Raw genomic sequence first — 20129 nt, forward strand, 5'->3', positions numbered from 1 at the left:
AAGGTCTTTGCAATATTACATGGAAAAAGAAAATACGTTTTTGCATTTGGATGGCAATTCGTCTTATTTAAAGTATCATGCTCTTGATGGATTTTATCATTAATGATAGCAATTGCTGGATATAAAATATATTACATTGGTTTGTAAATTGTTGTAATATATTTATATCGAATCCGACTATTTTGATAATATTTAAACTTTGAAACACGAATGAAAAAAATTACAGTTCTGTCAATTTTAGAAAATTTATCAAAAGACAATCAAGCAAATAGAACGTATATTTGGCTTAAAGCGGCTTAGAATTTTCAATCCTAGATAGATGGCACATAAGATTCGTGCCATATTTATGAAATCAATTCCTTTCTATTGTTTTAAGCTTAAAATCATATTTCATGTTTCATATATAATAAATTTAAATTAAATACCTTATTAACCATAACAATGTTCCTAATAATTCCATTACAGGTCAAGAGTCTAAAGGTCTTCAAACCTACAACCCATTGTGAAACAATGCCTTTAAAATTATTATTCTTGATCGGTGCATCTTGATGCATTTTTGATTTGATAAATAAAGATATCATCGATAATCTACTGCAACGGAATTTCATAGACCAAATATCATTACATTTATTGCACAATCTACTTTTCTACCTCTTGCTTTTTAATTTTTTTATTGATTAAATTATCATTTTATGATTAATCGTTATATATATATATATATATATATATATATATATATATATATATGTATATATATATATATATATATATATATATATATATATAATATATCTGGTTAAAAAAAAGTTTAAGCTGAATCGAAATGCTATCTATGGAGCAGCTGCTGCTTTGACTATTTGATGAGCGTTGGAAAATTATCTATTTAAATATATAAACAGCTTGAATTTTTGAGTTTTAAGATACAACATACAATTTATTTCAAATAATGCTTGTTTATATAAGAAAAATATTAGAGTATTTATTAGCGTTAAGTAAAAATTTATAGTTATCATTAAAATAAGCTATAAATTACAAATATATTATTTTAAAACATCAGTGTTCTTAGTTTCGTGTTCTATTTATTCTTAATTTTTGCTTGTCCTCTTTTGTGCTTTCACATTTACATGCAATGTGTACTTTAGAAGTTGAGCTTGTTACCTATTCATTATAATTTGGACGATGTTCTTGATAAATGCATGTGGCACTATAAAATACAAATAATATGTAGTGGATACAATGCTATTTTTCATTTTCTCGAGAAGTTGATACATACACCAAGCGCTTTATGAAACAGCTTTTGTGTAAAGGGCTCTTTACACAACGTTAAGTTCATGCGAGCTTGTTTTCCGGAAATCAAAAGCTAACTGGAATCGCATGCCAAGCATTTCTCGCGCTTTGGTTTCTGAACTTACTTTTTCCATTTGTATTATATTCATGATTTTACTGTCTGGTCTACTTTCAGGGATTGTAAATACTTTTTCTGAGGCTTTAGTAAATTCAATTTTTGTTTTCCTCTTATATATTTCATCTTTTTTATTCAAATTATAACAACTTATATTTACTATGCATTATTTCTATATTATTTTTAATTATTATATTTATCAATATATTTTTAAAATAAATATTTTTCCTAAAACTGTATTTTTGCTTTTTAATAAATCACATTATTTTGAGCCAATAATACAATATAATTCATTATTATGGATTACTTAATGATTATTTATTGTAAAATTACTCACTTTTCAATAGATAAATCTTAGTATTACGATTTGTATATTATTACATCTGAGTTCAGATTTTAACTTTAAACTCTGCATTTTATCTCATATTTATTTTTTTACTTATATCATGGCAAATATTTACAGTTCTCGAGCGTAGAGTTTATATTCGTAATGTTGATAAACAGGGTACTACACACAAATAATTAAACATTGGTATGTACCCTGTTTATTAGTCCATATGTATATAAATGTGTATTATTTGCGCTTAAGTTGGATTTGCCAAATCAACAATACGAAGTTGCAGGTCAATGCACTCAAGTGTTAGGAAAGTAAAAATAGCGTTGCAGATACAATTATAAATAAACTAAGCAACGTGTAATAGGATAAGTTGTTATCATTAGAAATTCCTGTAATAAAATGAGGTGTATTTTACAACTCAACCAGTCGACAATTTAAGAGTTAAGAAATTATCGGCGCATTCGCCGAGTCAGTAAGAGTTTTTTCTTATAAATATTATATACGTAACCTCGATTTAGTTGCATACACGCATCTTATATATATATAATATATTATATGTATATATATATATCAATTGATAATATTCCGATCTGAACTCGATAAAGATATTTAGATAAAGATTTTACTAAACACACTATAATGATTTTTATAGTGCTTTCAATTTTAGTTGAATATATGCTCTCGAAATTTTAAACACAGTTGCTTCGTGTTTTATCCCTGCCTCGATAGTGCATTGTAGAAAATCGTTAGGAAGAGACTTTTCACCCATTTCCCCAACAGAGAAAACGCTACAACGCAGCCGGACTCGCGGGCGCCGACATTATCGACCCAAAACCTACAATCTAAAAATGCATTGCAATTTATGGATTTGGACTCATTGTATTACAAAGAATCATAATTGTTTATTATATATAAATATATATATATACACTTAAGTCTGTTTTTACACGGAGATTGGTTCCAGAAGAATCCGTGTAAAAAAAAAAGTGTAAAAAAAGACATTGATCTTATACAAAAATGGGTGATTTGTTCCTAATTTCTAAAACCTATTAAAATTGGTGAAAAACAAGAATTTTAAGAACAAGAATAAATAGTGCTATTCACATTTGCTTTGACCAGTAAAAAATTGTTTGTACGCGCTAAAGGGGAATTCACTTAAATCTTTAAGCTAGTGTTCGCAAACTATCGATACTATCGATGGTTTCAGACTTTTTTTCTTTCATATACTTTTTTGTGATATGAACATACTTCGCAAAATTTAATTTGACAAAAAAAATGTAGGTACATAAAATTTCAAATCGTGCTAAATGGAATAAATTCGTGTAAAAAATTAAAAATATTCAATTTTCAAACCGTGTTATATCAAAAACCGTGTACAAAAAGACCGTGTAAAAACAGACTTAGGTGTATATATATATATATGTATATATATATATATATATATATATATATATAATTATTTGTGTGTAGTTTTTGGCTCTACTTCGATGCTACTTCGACAGCATGTCTGCTTCTAAAAATATTGAGTTACACCTTGAAATTGTGAATGAATGTAATTATTATAATAGCTAGTTTACTGCTTTCTTTACTAATTATGGAAACATGTACTTCTTCTTGTTTTATTAAAATCCATTCAAAACTGTACAACTTTGTTACGTAACAACTACGAAATATCTTATATTCATTTTCTACTATTAACAACATAATTATATTCAAACGTGAAATAATTAAAAGTTTTCCTTAAATCCTTACCAAGACAAACTTTGTGAGTATTATCCGTAATATTAACTCACGTTTCTTTTCTTTTATGTAGTTTCTTTTGAAAGCAATGCTTGTTAGTCTTTACTAACATAAAGCCTTCTAGTTAGCGTATGAATGGTTTACTTATGCATGCCCCATGAATTTATCTATTGAAGCGTGGAAAAGAATAACGCATTAAAATAGTATGCAGTAGTTACAATACATTGTATGCAAGCTGAGGAACGACCTATTTTCATTATTCTATTAAATTGATATGCCGTGTACGGCTTACTTCCTTCTTACATTTGTTATGTTTTAAATGTTCAAATTGAATATAAATGACGATAACTTTTCGTGGAGAATCTGAACTCAAATGCCAAAAGTAAGTTTTTATCAATGATCATCAATGATAAACGCCAGATTAAAACACAGAACTGTTTTCTTTATTAATCAAAGCAAGCGTATCTGCAAAGCAGGAAATGCAGTTAAAAAAATAACAAGACTTACATCACGGATGATAATAAAATTAATGGCAAACATTATATATTTTGATCACACTGACATGGATCTATAATCCTCGATTAAGTGCTCTTTTGATCATCTGCCATTTCTTGTTGCTTTTACCTGCTTGGTGGTGGTTTGTAAATGGCACACATTGCATATATGTATGTCCTTATGTAGTACCTCATATCTTTAGGGCAAGTTTTCATGGCGGGCAATTCATGGTTTTATTGCTTTGAATAAATGCATTCAAGTTCTATAAATGCATGTTACCCACTTATTAGTTAATATTGTCGGCCAAGGAAATAAATTACTTGAATCGCTCGATTTTTGAAATTTCTGATTAACTGTCAATGTAAAATTTTTGATCGTGAATTTTCCAATAAGTTTATTCGGAATTTATAAAAATACATTTTGATCAATTTTGTTTCACCCGTTTGTAATCAAGCAAAATCAATTTAAAATTGATAGAGATCAATAATTTACATGGGTCACAATCTCACAATTGCATACGCCTTTGATTCTCTGGCTGGTTTATTTTTAGTAGAGTAACAGTAGTCCACCAGGCTTGATTGATATATATCCGTGCATTAATGGAACCAATGACGAACGTTACGTATATTATACAATTTTGACTGCGTGCTATATTTTGATAAATATAATGTGTCAACGTAATTATAATGGCGCCAATCCGCGTCAATGTATCATGTTTCAATTGGTATTTTGTTATGAAGATCAATGACACTGTGCAAAAAAGTGGAACGAAAATTTACGACTGGGTACATTTTGCCACATGAGACTTTACATTTTGAAATATGAAAAATATTGATTATATATATATATATATATATAATATATATATATATATATATATATATATATAATATATATATATATACTAGCAAACCCGACGAACTCCGTTTCGCCACCAGATGGTTTCATGAGAAAGATTAAGAAATTTTTTGTTTGTTTTGTATTTGAAAAGGAAAAATTTGATTTTATTACACAAAAGTAATGAATTTATTTCGATTACAAAAATGAAGTGTTTTTTAGTTGAACTTCTCTAAGTAAATGAAAGTGAATCCGCAAATTATCCGTTTCATTGAAGTGCTCTTTGGTAAACCACATTTTTTGTTTTTTGGTCTGACGTTAACACAAACAAAGCGGATGGTTTTCCAACTCATGAACAGGAAACGTATAACTGCCCATGTGAAAAACAATGATTTTCTGAATAATCTATTTGAAATTTATCCCGAAAACACTAAGCGATTGGCTTTGCGGCTTGTTATTGGAACGCAAGGCGAACTGGAAATTGCAATCGTTTGAAGTCAAACGGAAGACCAGTCGGAATCATTGGTATGTCACTAAACCGCCAGCAATTATTGATTGAATGGTGAAATTCAGTGCGTGTACATCATTATTCTTTGCGGCAAGAATTGCTCGTTGACTCAACCAAGAATAATTCTGATAATTCTCACTAATGTCCTTACACAAATTTTTAATTACGGTGCGTGAAGTTCCAGCAATTTGCATTAAGGCACGATGCTATGCACCACTAATTTTTTTACCTAAAAACCTTGCGGAGCCCGAGACCTTTCCAAAGAATGCAAAATTGTCGAAATCGGTTCGTGCGTTCTGGAGTTATATCGTCAGAAAGGAAAACCCGACTTATTTTGATATATATGTAGATATATATATATATAATTTAGTACTTTTACTAAATTCTACCATAGAATTAATTTACTTTCGTAAATTGATTAGTAAAAATTTTTCAATTGGGCTATGACGGGAAGTAAATTGATTACATATTGAAGTGCAGTTTGATGTGCAGTGATATTTTGTTCACTGCAGTTTTGCTATTTAACTTTGCATTTTTACTAAACATTTTAAAATGTATTTATTATACTCGTATGGTTGCTTCCTTATACGGTATACAGGTCAACCATAACTTAAATATTAATATTTCTCAATAGATTCAATATATGCGATACAAGAATAAATCAAATAAATGCAATGTCGTGATTTCTTTGCTTTATCATATTTTGCCAACATTGAATTGTTTTATTGTCTTGCTAGACTGCTCAAAGTCCACACGATCTTATTCTCTGAACGCTAGCGCAAAATTGCCCGTTTAATAAATTGATTGCAATAGACACATTAAATGTATGCGAGACGCTCTGACAATAAATAATACATTGCCAGCCGGCAACAAGATGTGATGGGGAGAAGTGGGATATTTTTGTATATTGCTTGCAATTTAAAAACCACAATGATGGTAGAAATGTCAGATAATAAAAGACTGTGTAGTCGGTTAATGGTAACTTTCTTGATTGTAATTTGAATTCACATTTCTAGTTTTCGATGCTTCTCTATTACTAATCTAATCAATATTAACATCTGCATCTTCCAAAACTATTAAAATACAATGATTTTTTTTATTATTTTTTTAAATATGTTTTAACAACAATCAGAACCTTACGTCCTATGAGCTGTTGGACTGAAACTTCTCTTTTCTTCGTATTTTTTAGATGGTAACCCAATGGTTAATCCATCCATATTTGATGATTTTTTGTTATTAGATTTAATCTAATAGGGCTAACTTTTTTATTGGTGCAGCAATGCCGGGCAAGGGCTATTTTCACTTGGAAATATATTGCTATCTATATTTCCAAGTGAAAATCGTTGTCACTGCTGCCTGACAACAGGCTGCTCGAAGTGGGTATCGAACCCGGGACCTCTGATTCAGGTCCCGTCGCTCTTAACCGCTTACCTACGGGCGAGCCCATCATACAATGATGATGATATAATTGATAGTTATGCTGTATGTATAGAAAATATTGTATTTCCATGTTTTTACAATTATTATTTGTTTCACAAAAATGAGTAGTTGATCTCTATAGTAGCAGAACGGATTATATTTGCAAAGCCCTGCGATTTATTTCAAATGCGACTGACTTTAGTACATGTTTAGATTGTTATCGATTTTATTACCCAGAAGGGTGATTCGGGTTCAAAATGAAGCAAGCCTAATGTATCATGAGCTATATAAAAAATATAATTTATTAGTTATGCCGCATATAAAATTTCATTTCATTCAAGAGAAAGAAATATGATTTCAAGAAGCAGGGATTATTCGTCATAAATTTTACAATTTAATATTTGCATTGCTGCTTGTAATAAAACACAGCTATAATATGAATCACTTTTTCTTTTTTATTACAATAACAAAATAACTGATTTATTATCTTATATACTTGTATTAAATCAGCGTTAAAAAATTTTAATGTGTTTTTTTTAACATAATATATGCTTACTTAAGGTTTTTTACTCGTGGCACTTGATATGCAGCAGTGTTGAAGTCGAATGATTATCTCGTGTTTGCTGTGTCATATTTATATGAGGATCTACTTATGTAAATGAAAGTATGAAATTACCTCCTAACGATACCTCACGGACGCTAAGTTTAAATTAACTCGATTTTCAGTGGGTGGTACATGAAATGAATAATAGCCTACACAATCAAATATCTTTCTAAGGTTCAATACAATCTTGGTGATGATTATTCGCCTATTAACATATCTCTCTGCCTGTGCCGCCATTTTTGTTTAATTCACATTAGCTCTTGAGCAATTATTAGCGAGGAACTTAACTCGATATATATATATATATATATATATATATATATATATATATATATATATAGAAATGTCATGAATATCCCAAAACATCGAATATGTTAATCGCAATCACTGACATTTGGCGCGCAATCATTTAAATTCACAAAAGCAAATTTTAACTTAATTTAAATAATTCCTATTTTAAGAATTATATCGATGAATAATTTAGTTCTCCAAATGCGAATTTAATTCTATTTTTATATGAGCAACAATTCATCATTTGCTTGAAAAGAATAAATAAAAACTTTAAAACCACGTGAATCTTAATATAAATTTTAATGCTTAATTTATGTCTTTTCTCAACATTGTTTTTGGTAGTCATGAATAATGTATTTACCTTCAATATCTGTTGCCATATTGCGTTTTATAAAATCCAACTAATTATTATGTATTTTCTTAAGTGTCTTATTATGTAGTGTTTTAAGTTTCTTACATTTACATTTAAATACTTTATGAATAATCGTTTTAATTATCTGAATGAATATGTTTATAAAGACGATCCATATTAGTGTTGCTAATTAATGAGTTTAATTTGAGATATCTTTTTCAATGCATGTAATTGTTTTTGTTTCTAGGAACACTATGTGAAAGTCATTGTTGTTCGCCGTCAACAGAAGAGCTACTTTTACGACGTACGACTGACGATTACGTCGCATTGCTAAAGCACAATTCAGGTGTTTTGCAGGGATTACTGGATTCAACGGCAACTACTTTACGAGGTAAGAATTTGCTAAATACATTTATCACATTTTGAACAGAAGGCTAAAATTATTTAGATATTATTAATAGCATGATAATACTATAAATTAAGAGAAGAACTGTAGCAGTTATTATTAGTGAACCACACGCGAATCGTGAGGATGAGTTATGACTCTGGCTTTTATGGATCTTAGTTGTTTTTAGCTTTATTTAATAATTCTAATCAGAAGATGGTAGAATAATAATTATTTAAGAGATTTATTAATGTATTTAATCTAGCTTTTTGGCAAAATCACAATACGCTATTTTTATGGAGCTGGGTGAAAACAGACAAAGCTTTTTGTTTGCCTTTCCCACATTGAGAGTGTAATGGCACTTTTTTATTTTCACGATAATTAGATTACTTGAATGACTTTATAAGCTAATTAGTCAATCAGTGAACAGATAACTAGGTCTATTAAAACCTTTTCAAGTTTTGTCATTCCTTGTGAACTACTATTATTGCAAAATTTTTATACTCACTTACGTCTTGGAGACAGAAGTAGCTCACAAAGAGCATTTTGTTTTTCATTACGGTCAATTAGCAATAAGGTCAACTCAATCTCTGAATGTCTTTGTATATATCTTCTACTGTAAATATATAAATTACAGTCAGCATTAGCTGAATACTTCTATCGTGGCGATGATGTCACTTACTGTTAGGCATTCTCAAAGCCTCGTGTGCAGATCATATCACGCGGCGCGAGTATCGATTCGCTCTGTGCGGTCAGGGAAGGAGAGTTCAAAATTGAGATGGCTAGCCGGTCTATTGTGGGCGGCTCAAAGGTCACGGTCATCTCCGAAAAAGACGTAAAATATATAATGACCCAAAATACCGTTGCTCCAACTGACCAGATGTGTGACAACTAGTAAATAATGCATAACAAGCGTTTTTCTCTACTTTGAAATTGAATATTTGTTTCGTTTTTATATTTGTAGTTTGAATATATAAATATATTATGTATTCAGATTGCATAACAAGTCATTCAGTTTTCTGTGTATCTATCTATTAATAGTTTTCCACCCTTTCAAGAACAATTGTATTAGTTTAAGTAAATGATTTTGAAATGTATATATCACGAGTTTTTATTAAAACTCGTGATATATACATTTCAAGGAGAAGGAGAAGTTTCAGCAAAAAACCCGATTCGCCAATTTTATGTTTTCTCGACGTTTCAAGCCATTCTGAATCGAACGAGACCAAATTTACAAAAAGTATGTGTGTGTGTATGTATGTGAACAGATTTTTTGCCGTGAATCGACGTTTTGTCGAAAACGGCAGGGCCGATTTCAAAAATTTAAAAGCCATTCGATGTATCTAGACGAGGACTATTGTTTGTCAGTTTTGTGAGACGATCGGTCGAGACGTTTCTTTATAAATAGCAGAAAAGTGAAAAATTTTTCGTCCACGTTTTAGCCCGCAATTCTGAACCGATTATGAAAATTCAAAAACCGTTCGAAAGATATTGATTGGAAATCGTGCTTATTAGTTTTTGGTAAAGATCGGCCGGGCGGTTTTCTTGTAGTAATAAAGTGTTAAAAAAAAATTTCGACGATTTTTATTATTATTTTTTTGACGGTAGATACTATAGTCTTCTAGATCATACTAAAATATTACGGCCCTACGACAATTGGTTTAACTTTGAAAATTCGTCAAAGTTTACAAAAATTGGTATCGTTTTTTTGGCATTTGTCAAAATTGGACCTTTCATCGACGTTTTCTCAAAAACGCCTGAACCGATTTCAGAAATTTAAAAGCCATTTGATGTATTTCGATGAGAACTATCGTTTGTCAGTTTTGTACGACGATCTACCAAGCCGATCGAAAAATTTAAGCCGATTTTTATGGATTTTTTTTAGCGGTATATATCATGGTCTTATAGAACTTACTGTAATATTACGGCCTTACGACAAGTAGTTTAATTTTAAAAATTCATCAAAGTTTGAGAAAACGAGTAGTTTTTTTGACGTTAGCCAAAATTAAAATTAGACGATTTACTTGGTATAACAATATAGTACTTAGTCTTAATAAACATACTAAACCATTAAAATCCTACGGAAACTGGTTCAAATATAATAATTGTTGATTTTTGAAAAGTTGCTTTTTGAAAATACTCCGAGTTAACGTGTTCGTTCGTTTTCAATTATGTGTAATAAATCCACTCATAAATTAATTTATTTTTTATTGATTAAGTCGATTATTTACACATATCGGGAAGTTCATGTAACTTGCCTCAAGGCTAAATACCAACACCAACTAGTTATAATTTGATGGAATAAACTCAATATAATCTATATATTCATTTAAGGTATAATATGGGAGAAAACTTACATTTACATTAAGAGCTTTAGACACATGTGCGAATATTTGTTTTATGATTGAACATAGCAATGGAGCGTTAAAATGTGAAATGAACCATGCTGTATATACATCTGGTGGTCATTGCGCGACATTAAACCAATTCGTGAGAAGAAAAAAACTCCACAACTACACTCATATTCAATTGACCGTGCGGCGATAAAGAATGAAAGAAAATTCTTCCAACTCTTATTTTGTTAAGGGTAATATTATAAAGTTTTGCCCATTGGATATTTATATTTATATATCTATTTTCACTGTACAATCAATATAAATTTTCAAAGTGCACTACATAATGTGAATGAAATCAACTAAAAGTTTTCATAATGAAATATCTATTTTGATATTAGTATATATTCTATCGTGATTACGCTGAGGAGGAAACTTTCCCTACTATTTTTACAGGAAATTATTACGTTGGATGTGTTTCGTCTGCTGCATACGAATCGTGCAGACAAAATATTGTGAATTGTGAGTCAACACACAGGTTAGGATCCATGAGTCATTTTTGTCTTCAGGCAATACCTACCAACGCGAACTTTGCAGTTCGCTACGGGACCATCATTAACATCAAGCACCACTCCCACATGACGCATCCGACAAGTAAAACGGAAAAAATCAGCGTTGCACTTTATAAACTTGTGCTCACAGTTAGGGTTTTTCTATAGCGCAACCCACAAGTAAGTTTCAGATTTTACGCTGGCGGATGTTAAACAGCATATAATTACTATATTCATGTTATGCCATAAAATAAATCTGTGCTTGGATGCAATTCTTACCAAATTATCAAAAAAACTAATTAATTATTCTTCATTTGTCGCGACTTTTAACTTCCGTAGGGCAAGTTATAGTAATCGCAAAAAAATCGAAAATGAAAATTTTATATATCTTTACGTTTTAAAGGTTTTTGAACATTTTGGCATACCTTAGAAAAATGTATGTATGTGTGTGTGTGTGTGTGTGTGTATGTATGTATGTATGTATGTATGTGCGTGTGTGTATGTATGTGCGGATACAAATTTTGTCGACGATTTCGGGAACACGGATCAACCGATTTGAATAATTCAAAAAACATTCGATTCGTATTGATAAGGAGACGTGCTGATTAGTTTTTGGCGAAGGCAGGTCTAGCCGTTCCGAAGATACGGGGCAAAAAGTGCCGAAAACGGTAACTCAGTTTTTAAGAGACGGAGCGTCAGATTTGAATAATTCAAAAAACATTTCACTTGTATTGCCAAGATGAAGAATCGATAAAATTTTCATGAAGGTAGGTCTAGCAGTTTCGGAGATATGGAGGAAAAAGTAAAAAAATGAGCCATTTGGCGGTCAAAAATGATCATTAGACATATGCACATCAAATTATCAGATATTTTATAGAGATTTTAACAATAAGTATACATTTTGTTAACATTTCTATGGGTTTCCGTACCAATGCTTATGCGTTAGACAGCGACGCGGCGCTTACGCGCTTTATATTTTGTTCCTATGCAGTTAAAGCAGTACGATTGCTTTGAAAAAAAGTTCAGATCTTCTACAATATGTCAAAATATAGAAAAAAAAATTTCTTCAAAAAAAAAAAAAAAAATTAAAAAAAATGTTTTTTTAAAAATTTTTTTTTCAAAAAAAAGTTATTTTTTGTCCAATTTATAGTTTCTCAAAATCTTATTCTTTCAAAGTAATTTTTTTTTCAAAATGTTAATTGTTTTTAAAAAATAATTTTTGGTACGGGAAGTTCTAGCAATTTGCCTTAAGGCACGATGCCTTAATTGCCTTAAGACAGAATTCCACTTACAGCTAGTTATTTTCTTAATTGATTCTTGACCACATTTATTATAAGACATAACCCATACGAGAAGGTAGTAAAACTATTTCGCTTTTAAACGTCTTCCCACGCCATCTGCATTCCTTTAGATTTTAATGTGCAGCCTAAGCATGAACTTTTGTTCTTTAATATAGTCCGTCGTCATAACAAAACAAAAGCAAAAGCAAAAGAACGTAAAGAACATTTCGTGTGATTCGACCGATATGCACGATCAGATGTTATATCGCATATAGAAACAGAGTAGCATTTAATTCATGGGTTACGCTTGTAGTTTAATCATTTAATTATAATCAAACATGAGGTCGAACGATGAATGATGCAGATACTAAATATAATTCGAAATAGTCTCATTTGGTTTCTTATCATGAATAGGGTTGAAATAATTATTTTATTATTGATCATGCCTTCCCCGAAATAAAACTTGTTATGTACTATATTTACATATAATACAGCTCGAACTTAGAACTCACGCTTCTCAAAACATTCTACAAGATCATCTAGTCAGATCATCAATTGAAACTTTTTATTGATTGAATTGATTAAATGTTAATGAACTTGCCGCAAATGTAGTCTTGATAATTTATGAATTTGCATACTTTTTGATCGACCGCAAATTATGATATCAAGATTTTCTGTCTCTTTCTTGTTTCTTTAATAATAATTTTGACCATATCAATTTTGACTCATACCACCCTGGAGTAACTTTCTTGGTGCATATGTTCTTGAGAGGAATTTTCTTAATAGAACTACATATTTGTGTGTGTGCGGTTGCCCGAGAGAGCAGATTCATTTAATATTAGTTTCTGTGGCATATTGGTGATTATGTCGTGTTGTAACATGTTTATTAAAATATACGTCATTATGAAACAGTGTGATACCGAAATGAGTAGTTATATTTAATCTTCTATATGATGATCAAATTGGATATTTATATAATGTTCGACATTTATGGCAATGATGCGAGTATTTTTTAAATTGACATATTAATATATATGTAAACAAGTTATTGTGTATACCACATTCAAATGGCATCATGACCTCACAAACAATAATGAGGCATATAGATTTAATTACAAAAAAATAAAATATATTATATAAATCTAGGATTAAGTTATATTATTCAATTATAGATGCGTTAATGATGTACATTTCTCAAGAAATTAATACAAAATCATTTAATATTTTCATGATATTCATTTCACGTCCCAACATCATTGTTTAAATCACAAAAATAAATTATTTGCATATTTTGCATCGCGACCGCATTTATCTGTAGGCGACTCGACGTCTCCAGACATAATCCGGTGTCCCATACTTTGTCTACAAAACATATCAACAACTCAAATCAGAACGCGAATCATATATCACAACGTCGTTTGCTTAAAACTTTACTATACTTACAATTTTATAGTTTTGAAATACATGGTTCTTTGACAATTTTTATCAAAATGCATTCATTTGCAATATTTGGTACACAGGCCAGGCCAGCTATCCTTTGCGCTTATGTTTTTTAATATATACTGATATGTGGCAATCGTATTGCATGTATCCGTTAGATATTTGAGTTATGAATAATATTTACAAAAATTTTATTAGGCAATGAAAGCCATACTTACCTATGAACATGATGACATAAAGTCACTTTCCATAATGCCAACGATGCGACTAAGATCATATTATATTTCATTTTATTCGAATGTCTACTTTGAATAGAAATATTTATATATTTTGATTTTGTTACCAAAATATTATTAGTAGATAATAAAAAATTCCAATTTAGTGTTTCTAAAACAGAAGAAAAGTTGTAATTATGAGAGCTGTGCTGCGCATTTTTGTTAAAAATATATACTCAAATAAATTGAAGAATGTTCGGAAAATAAAATTAAGTGAACTCGTTTTAATGATCTGTTATCTGCTTTATCAAATAGACTTTAGTAGCTTAGAAATAATGCGATTACAAGTCATGGTTTTTACAAGTTGTATTTAACTTCCCGTAGAGCAAGTTATAGTAATCGCAAATAAAACGAAAATGAAAATTTTTATAGATCTTTGCGTTTCAAAAACTTCTGAACATAGATTAGAAAAAATGGTGCGTGTGTGTATGTATGTATGTTCGGATACAAATTTTCATCGACGATTTTGGGAACACGGATCAACCGATTTGAATAATTCAAAAAACATTCGATTCCTATTGAAGGAGACGTGCTGATTAGTTTTTGGCGAAGGCGACGGCAAAAAGTGCCGAAAACGGTAACTCAGTTTTTAAGAGAACGGAGCGTCCGATTTGAATAATTTAAAAAACATTTTATGTGTATTGACTAAGTGAAGAACTGTTTCTAATTTTGGAAAGGCAGGTCCAACGACTTTGGAGATATGGAAAAAGTAAAAAAAATAAGCATTTGGCGGTCAAAAAATGAACATTAGACATATGCACATCAAATATCAGATATTTTATAGAGATTTTAACAATAAGTATAAATTTTGTTTACATTCCTGTGGGTTCCGTACCAATGTTTACGCGTTAGACGGCGACGTGGCGCTTACGCGCTATGATATTTCGTCTTTATGCAGTTAAAGCAGTACGATTGCTTTGAAAAAAAAATTGGAAATTTAATGGAAATTTAGAATTTCCAAAATATTTTAAAATAAATGATTGAAGATAAAATGATTTAATGTGGTTCGAAATTCTGTTAAAAATTTCAAATCATTGATCAACTTTTGTTGATTATTTTTAATTACTCGAATTTTGAATTACGGTACGGGAAGTTTCAGCAATTCGCCTTAAGGCACGATGCCCTAATTGCCTTAAGACAGAATTCCGCTTACAGCTAGTTACTTTTATTATGAGAATATATCAACTTCCATAAAGGTTTTATACATACTCTCTATAAATGTTATATGAAAGTTACCAAAATATATTATTTAGTCTCTTTTGTTTGCAACTTCAGTCAGTAAAGAAACATGATACCAGTTAATTAGCAACCTCAATCAAAGAAAGCAGACACAAGCATACCTTTCGCAGCTAAATTCTATTAGCCAAGAAGCGCTAATGTGAAGTACCTATTGCGCCGTTTCAGCGTAATCTCTCTAGAAAGCATCCGTAGGAGATTATGTGTCATTACAGGAGGGAGGGAACAGCTATGGATCACTCATTAACTCTGTAGCAATTCACCGTAATAACCCACAACAATGGCAATAATCGCTTTATTGTTACCCCTAGCTGGATCTGGCGCCTTGTACACTGTGGCACATGATTAAGTAAACCCTGAGTAGAGCACTTAGACGGAGAGCTGAGAAAGCTTTTATCTGTTGGCCACAAGTTTAAGTACGTAAGCTGCTGCGAAACATTCAGTTATTTGATTTGAGGCTTATAAATGAAGTTAAAGCTACTCGAAAACAGAAAATAATAATTTTTATATACGTTATAATCATGAGATCTACAAAAACACATTTACTAAATATTATTGTAGGATCAATATTATATGGTTGATACGAGATTATTTGGTAGGTGATAATGAGATCAAAAGTCATTTTGAGATAAGCTTATTGCAAATATTCATTCAATATGATCTTCACAAACAAAACAACACTATCGTCCCAGAACTCAACGTCAAGCCAAAACGAAGTGATATTATTGATCATTACTATAAAGAAAAAAAATAGAATTCACGTAATTTAAAGGGTATGAGCTTGTTCGGACGTCTTTTCGTTTTATTATATTGACCATGAAGGAACAAACTTCAGAGCATTAAGCTTTACAAGGAATAGTTGCTACCCCTGGTAGAGGGGGTAGCGGATTGTTCTAATTGAACTAGTTGTTCACTTCTAAAAGTAAAGTCCGCTTAACAACATGTAAATAACCAATAAAAATAAAAATATCTTCTTTTATTATACCTTAGTAACAAATCAGTGATTGTAATTAGATCTGCAACAAATACATAATATACCAACAAATCAGGGTTTAATACAGTCCACAGCTACAAGGGTTAAATTATAATCCAACAACCTGAATTATCGAAGGAGAGTTTTAATAAATTCTATAACTACGTAACAAAAGTACAGAGCTTTTAAGTGCAACCTAGAGCTAGGTGAAATTTTAATATTTTTCGACTGTTGTGGTTGATTTTTAATAATTTTTGACCCCATTCAAAAATAATAGCACAATTTCTTTCGAGTTATTTTTAAGAATTAAGACTTTTTGATGAACTATGAAGTTAAAATTTAAAACATTCGTCAACTTTGAGAGCCCCCTTCTTTAGAAAAATGCGAAAAGTGAGTTGGCAAGTTTCATCAAATGGTGGCGCATCACGATTGTAAAATGGTAAAATACTTGAGATGTATGTATTCAAAGTCATTGGCTAAAGTTAAAAATTTGAGATTTATACATTTCTTTAATCCTATAACATTTCAATTTATTTACTATTAACTTTTCTACTATAACAGAACTTTGATATAATTTCTTAGAGCTTTTCTATGCAAAATTGTAAAATGCTTTCAACTTTACAACTAACCCTCTACAGACATCCCCATTTTATACTGCAATTACTCCGAAACTTCAATGACAACGATAGACAGTTTGTCTCAGCTGTCTCAATGGATGAGTTTCGTTTGATGAGATACTCCTGAACATGTTCGAATATTTTGATCTCAACCAAAATATTGTCTGGTAAAATTTAATGAGCATTTACTATTTATATAATATTTTTAATCACTTTTTTAATCATCAACAACATTAACTCATTTACCACATCAACATTATTACCTTGCCAAATATGATCTTGATATAAATAATAATTTTTCTGAAGTTTAAAATTATATTACTTAAGCTTGCATATAATAAAATAATAATTTAACAATGTATAGAGCAAGCAGGATTATCATATAGAATTGAACTTTAGATTTTATAATTATGATAATATATTAGTTGATTAATCACGAATGAATATTTAAATAAAAATAAAAAGGCAGAAAGTATAAAAAATAACTTGATCTGCCTCTAAATTGTTTTAATAATTTTGCTGTTTATAACTATCCTTTGGTGATTTGGTGGGTGTCGTAGTGACTAAACTACGAAAGTTTACTTAGCACGTACGATAATAAAATGGTATCTATTTAAACAACTTTATACATCCGGAGTTAAATTCAAACTTTTACAAGTATTTAATTAGGCACTGTTTAAATTTTTATATCTTGCAGAGTTGACAATGAATTACTAAGCTATACGGTATGTCATATTCAAACAAAATGATTATTCTCTAACTTTGAGAAAGATAATGTTCATATAAACATATAAAACATGCATATAAATTTGTTTATTTAAAGGCATGAGGTAAATATTTTTTATAATGATTTTTGCATCTTGAATTTAGCGTGCAATTATGATCAGTTATTACATATCTGATTCATAAACGATAATGTATTCTAATGTTGAATTTCTAAAAGGCAAACGGCAAATATACACTTCTTGAATAAATACTGCACACGATGAAAAAAATTTGGAATTCATTGTCTGCTTAAAAACCAGCCTGTACAAATCGCAGCAATAAGATAATAAGACGTATAGTTTTTTTTGTAAATGGCTTTCAGAGCAATAGTCATAATAATTTGTATCACTCACTGATCATGCTCATTAAATAATTATGTAATAGTGTTCGTGCATGAGTAAATTAGCTGATTGATATCGCTGCGAGCAAGATGTATGACTCAATTTTTATCATTGTAAGTTTTTTTTTCATAATATGTAGCAAAGTTATCATTATATAGATACATCTTATATTCTTAATGAGTTGCTGTAGCTATGCAATAATGTGTTCAAGTTTTTGTAGAATGTATAATCACACCGTGAAGTTCAGCATTATCTATTGGAAGTCGTTTTTGATGTATTCCTTCTTCATAATGCAAGATAAAAAATGTTTATAAATTATTTACAAATATTCTATTTTCGTCATAAAAAATTATAAGCATTGTAAAATATCTTGCTTAAATTATACATTCTAGTAATATTTATTTTTATTTATTATTCAATATGTGAAATGGGCTACAATTTAGATTTTTGCAGTGTTAATCTGATCATGTTGATCACTAATTGTGCACTCATTCACAATGCATCTCATTGTCAGTCATGGCCGTGGCTTTTTAAATTTCAATTCTCACATTCGGTCTGGCAACACCTCCTTTCTGCTGATTATATTCGTCCTCAGGCTGCCGATATATCACATACATAGCGCACTGACAGCGCCAAAGTAACACGATATAGTGTTATCAGATGGCCAACACGAATTATCGATTGGCGTTAAAATTTGTTATCAAATTTCCAATTTGTATCACTTTTTTTTCAGCCATAGGCATAATGATTACAGAAACGTACTGTAATGATATTTAACTAGCTGTAAGTGGAATTCTGTCTTAAGGCAATTAGGGCATCGTGCCTTAAGGTAAATTGCTGGAACTTCCCGTACAAAAATTATTATTTTTTTAAAAACGATTAACATTTTTGAAAAAAAATTACTTCGAAAAAATTAGATTTTTGAGAAACTATAAATTTGATAAAAAATTACTTTTTTTCGAAAAAAAAATTTTATTTTGAAAAAAAAAATCTTTCTTGAAAGAAAAATTTTTCTTTGAAAACAAAAAAATTTTTGAAAAAAAATGTTTTCTTCATTTTGACATATTTTGGAAATTCTGAACTTTTTTTCAAAGCAATCGTACTGCTCGAACTACATAGAGACGAAATGTCAAGCGCGTAAGCGCCGCGCCGCCGTCTAACTCATAAGCATTGGTACGGAACCCATAGAAATGTAAAAAAAAATTATACTTATTGTTAAAATCTCTATAAATATCTGATAATTTGATGTGCATATGTCTAATGATCATTTTTAACCGCCGAATGGCATTTTTTTGTTGCCTTTTTCATTAGATCTCCGAAACCGCTAGACCTGCCTTCATGAAAATTTGATCAATTCTTCATCTTGTCAATACAAGTAAAATGTTTTTTGAATTATCCAAATTGGACGCTCCGTTCTCTTAAAAACTGAGTTACCGTTTTCGGCACTTTTTTGCCCCGTATCTTCGGAACGGCTAGACCTGCCTTCGCCAAAAACTAATCAGCACGTCTCCTTATCAATACGAATCGAATGTTTTTTTGAATTATTCAAATCGGTTGATCCGTGTTCGCGAAATCGTCGACGAAAATTTGTATCCGTACACACATACATACACGCACACACACACATACACACACACACCCACACACACACACACACACACACATACATCCATTTTTTTCTAAGGTATGCCTAATATTCAGAAACCTCTGAAACGTAATTATATATAAAAATTTTCATTTTCGATTTTTTTTGCGATTACTATAACTTGCCCTAAGGGAAGTTAAAAATTTAATGAGTATAATAGTAGATATAACATTTATTTTTGTTTTTCACCAACTCATATCTGAGATCATCTGCTGCATGATTGCCATTATTATTATTAATAAATCTTGTATCTTTTTTTAAGATATTAATCAGTTTCAATATTTTGCATTGTTTTTGCAAAAC

At 30.3% G+C, this 20129-nt stretch overlaps 1 protein-coding gene across 1 annotated transcript in view; it reads left to right on the forward strand.

Annotated features, from left to right (window-relative positions):
• LOC113370917 (division abnormally delayed protein-like) overlaps positions 1–20129 on the forward strand; it is a 139499-nt gene that overhangs the window by 95973 nt on the left and 23397 nt on the right. Inside the window, exon 3 of the mRNA XM_026611589.1 lies at positions 8233–8376. Within this exon, the coding sequence (XP_026467374.1) occupies positions 8233–8376 (144 nt within the window). The remainder of the gene's footprint in view (positions 1–8232; positions 8377–20129) is intronic.

The sequence above is a fragment of the Ctenocephalides felis genome, unplaced genomic scaffold (genome assembly GCF_003426905.1).
Source record: "Ctenocephalides felis isolate EL2017-DRISC unplaced genomic scaffold, ASM342690v1 CF-g0.4_SCAFFOLD_01492, whole genome shotgun sequence".
Classification (NCBI taxonomy): Eukaryota; Metazoa; Arthropoda; class Insecta; order Siphonaptera; family Pulicidae; genus Ctenocephalides; species Ctenocephalides felis.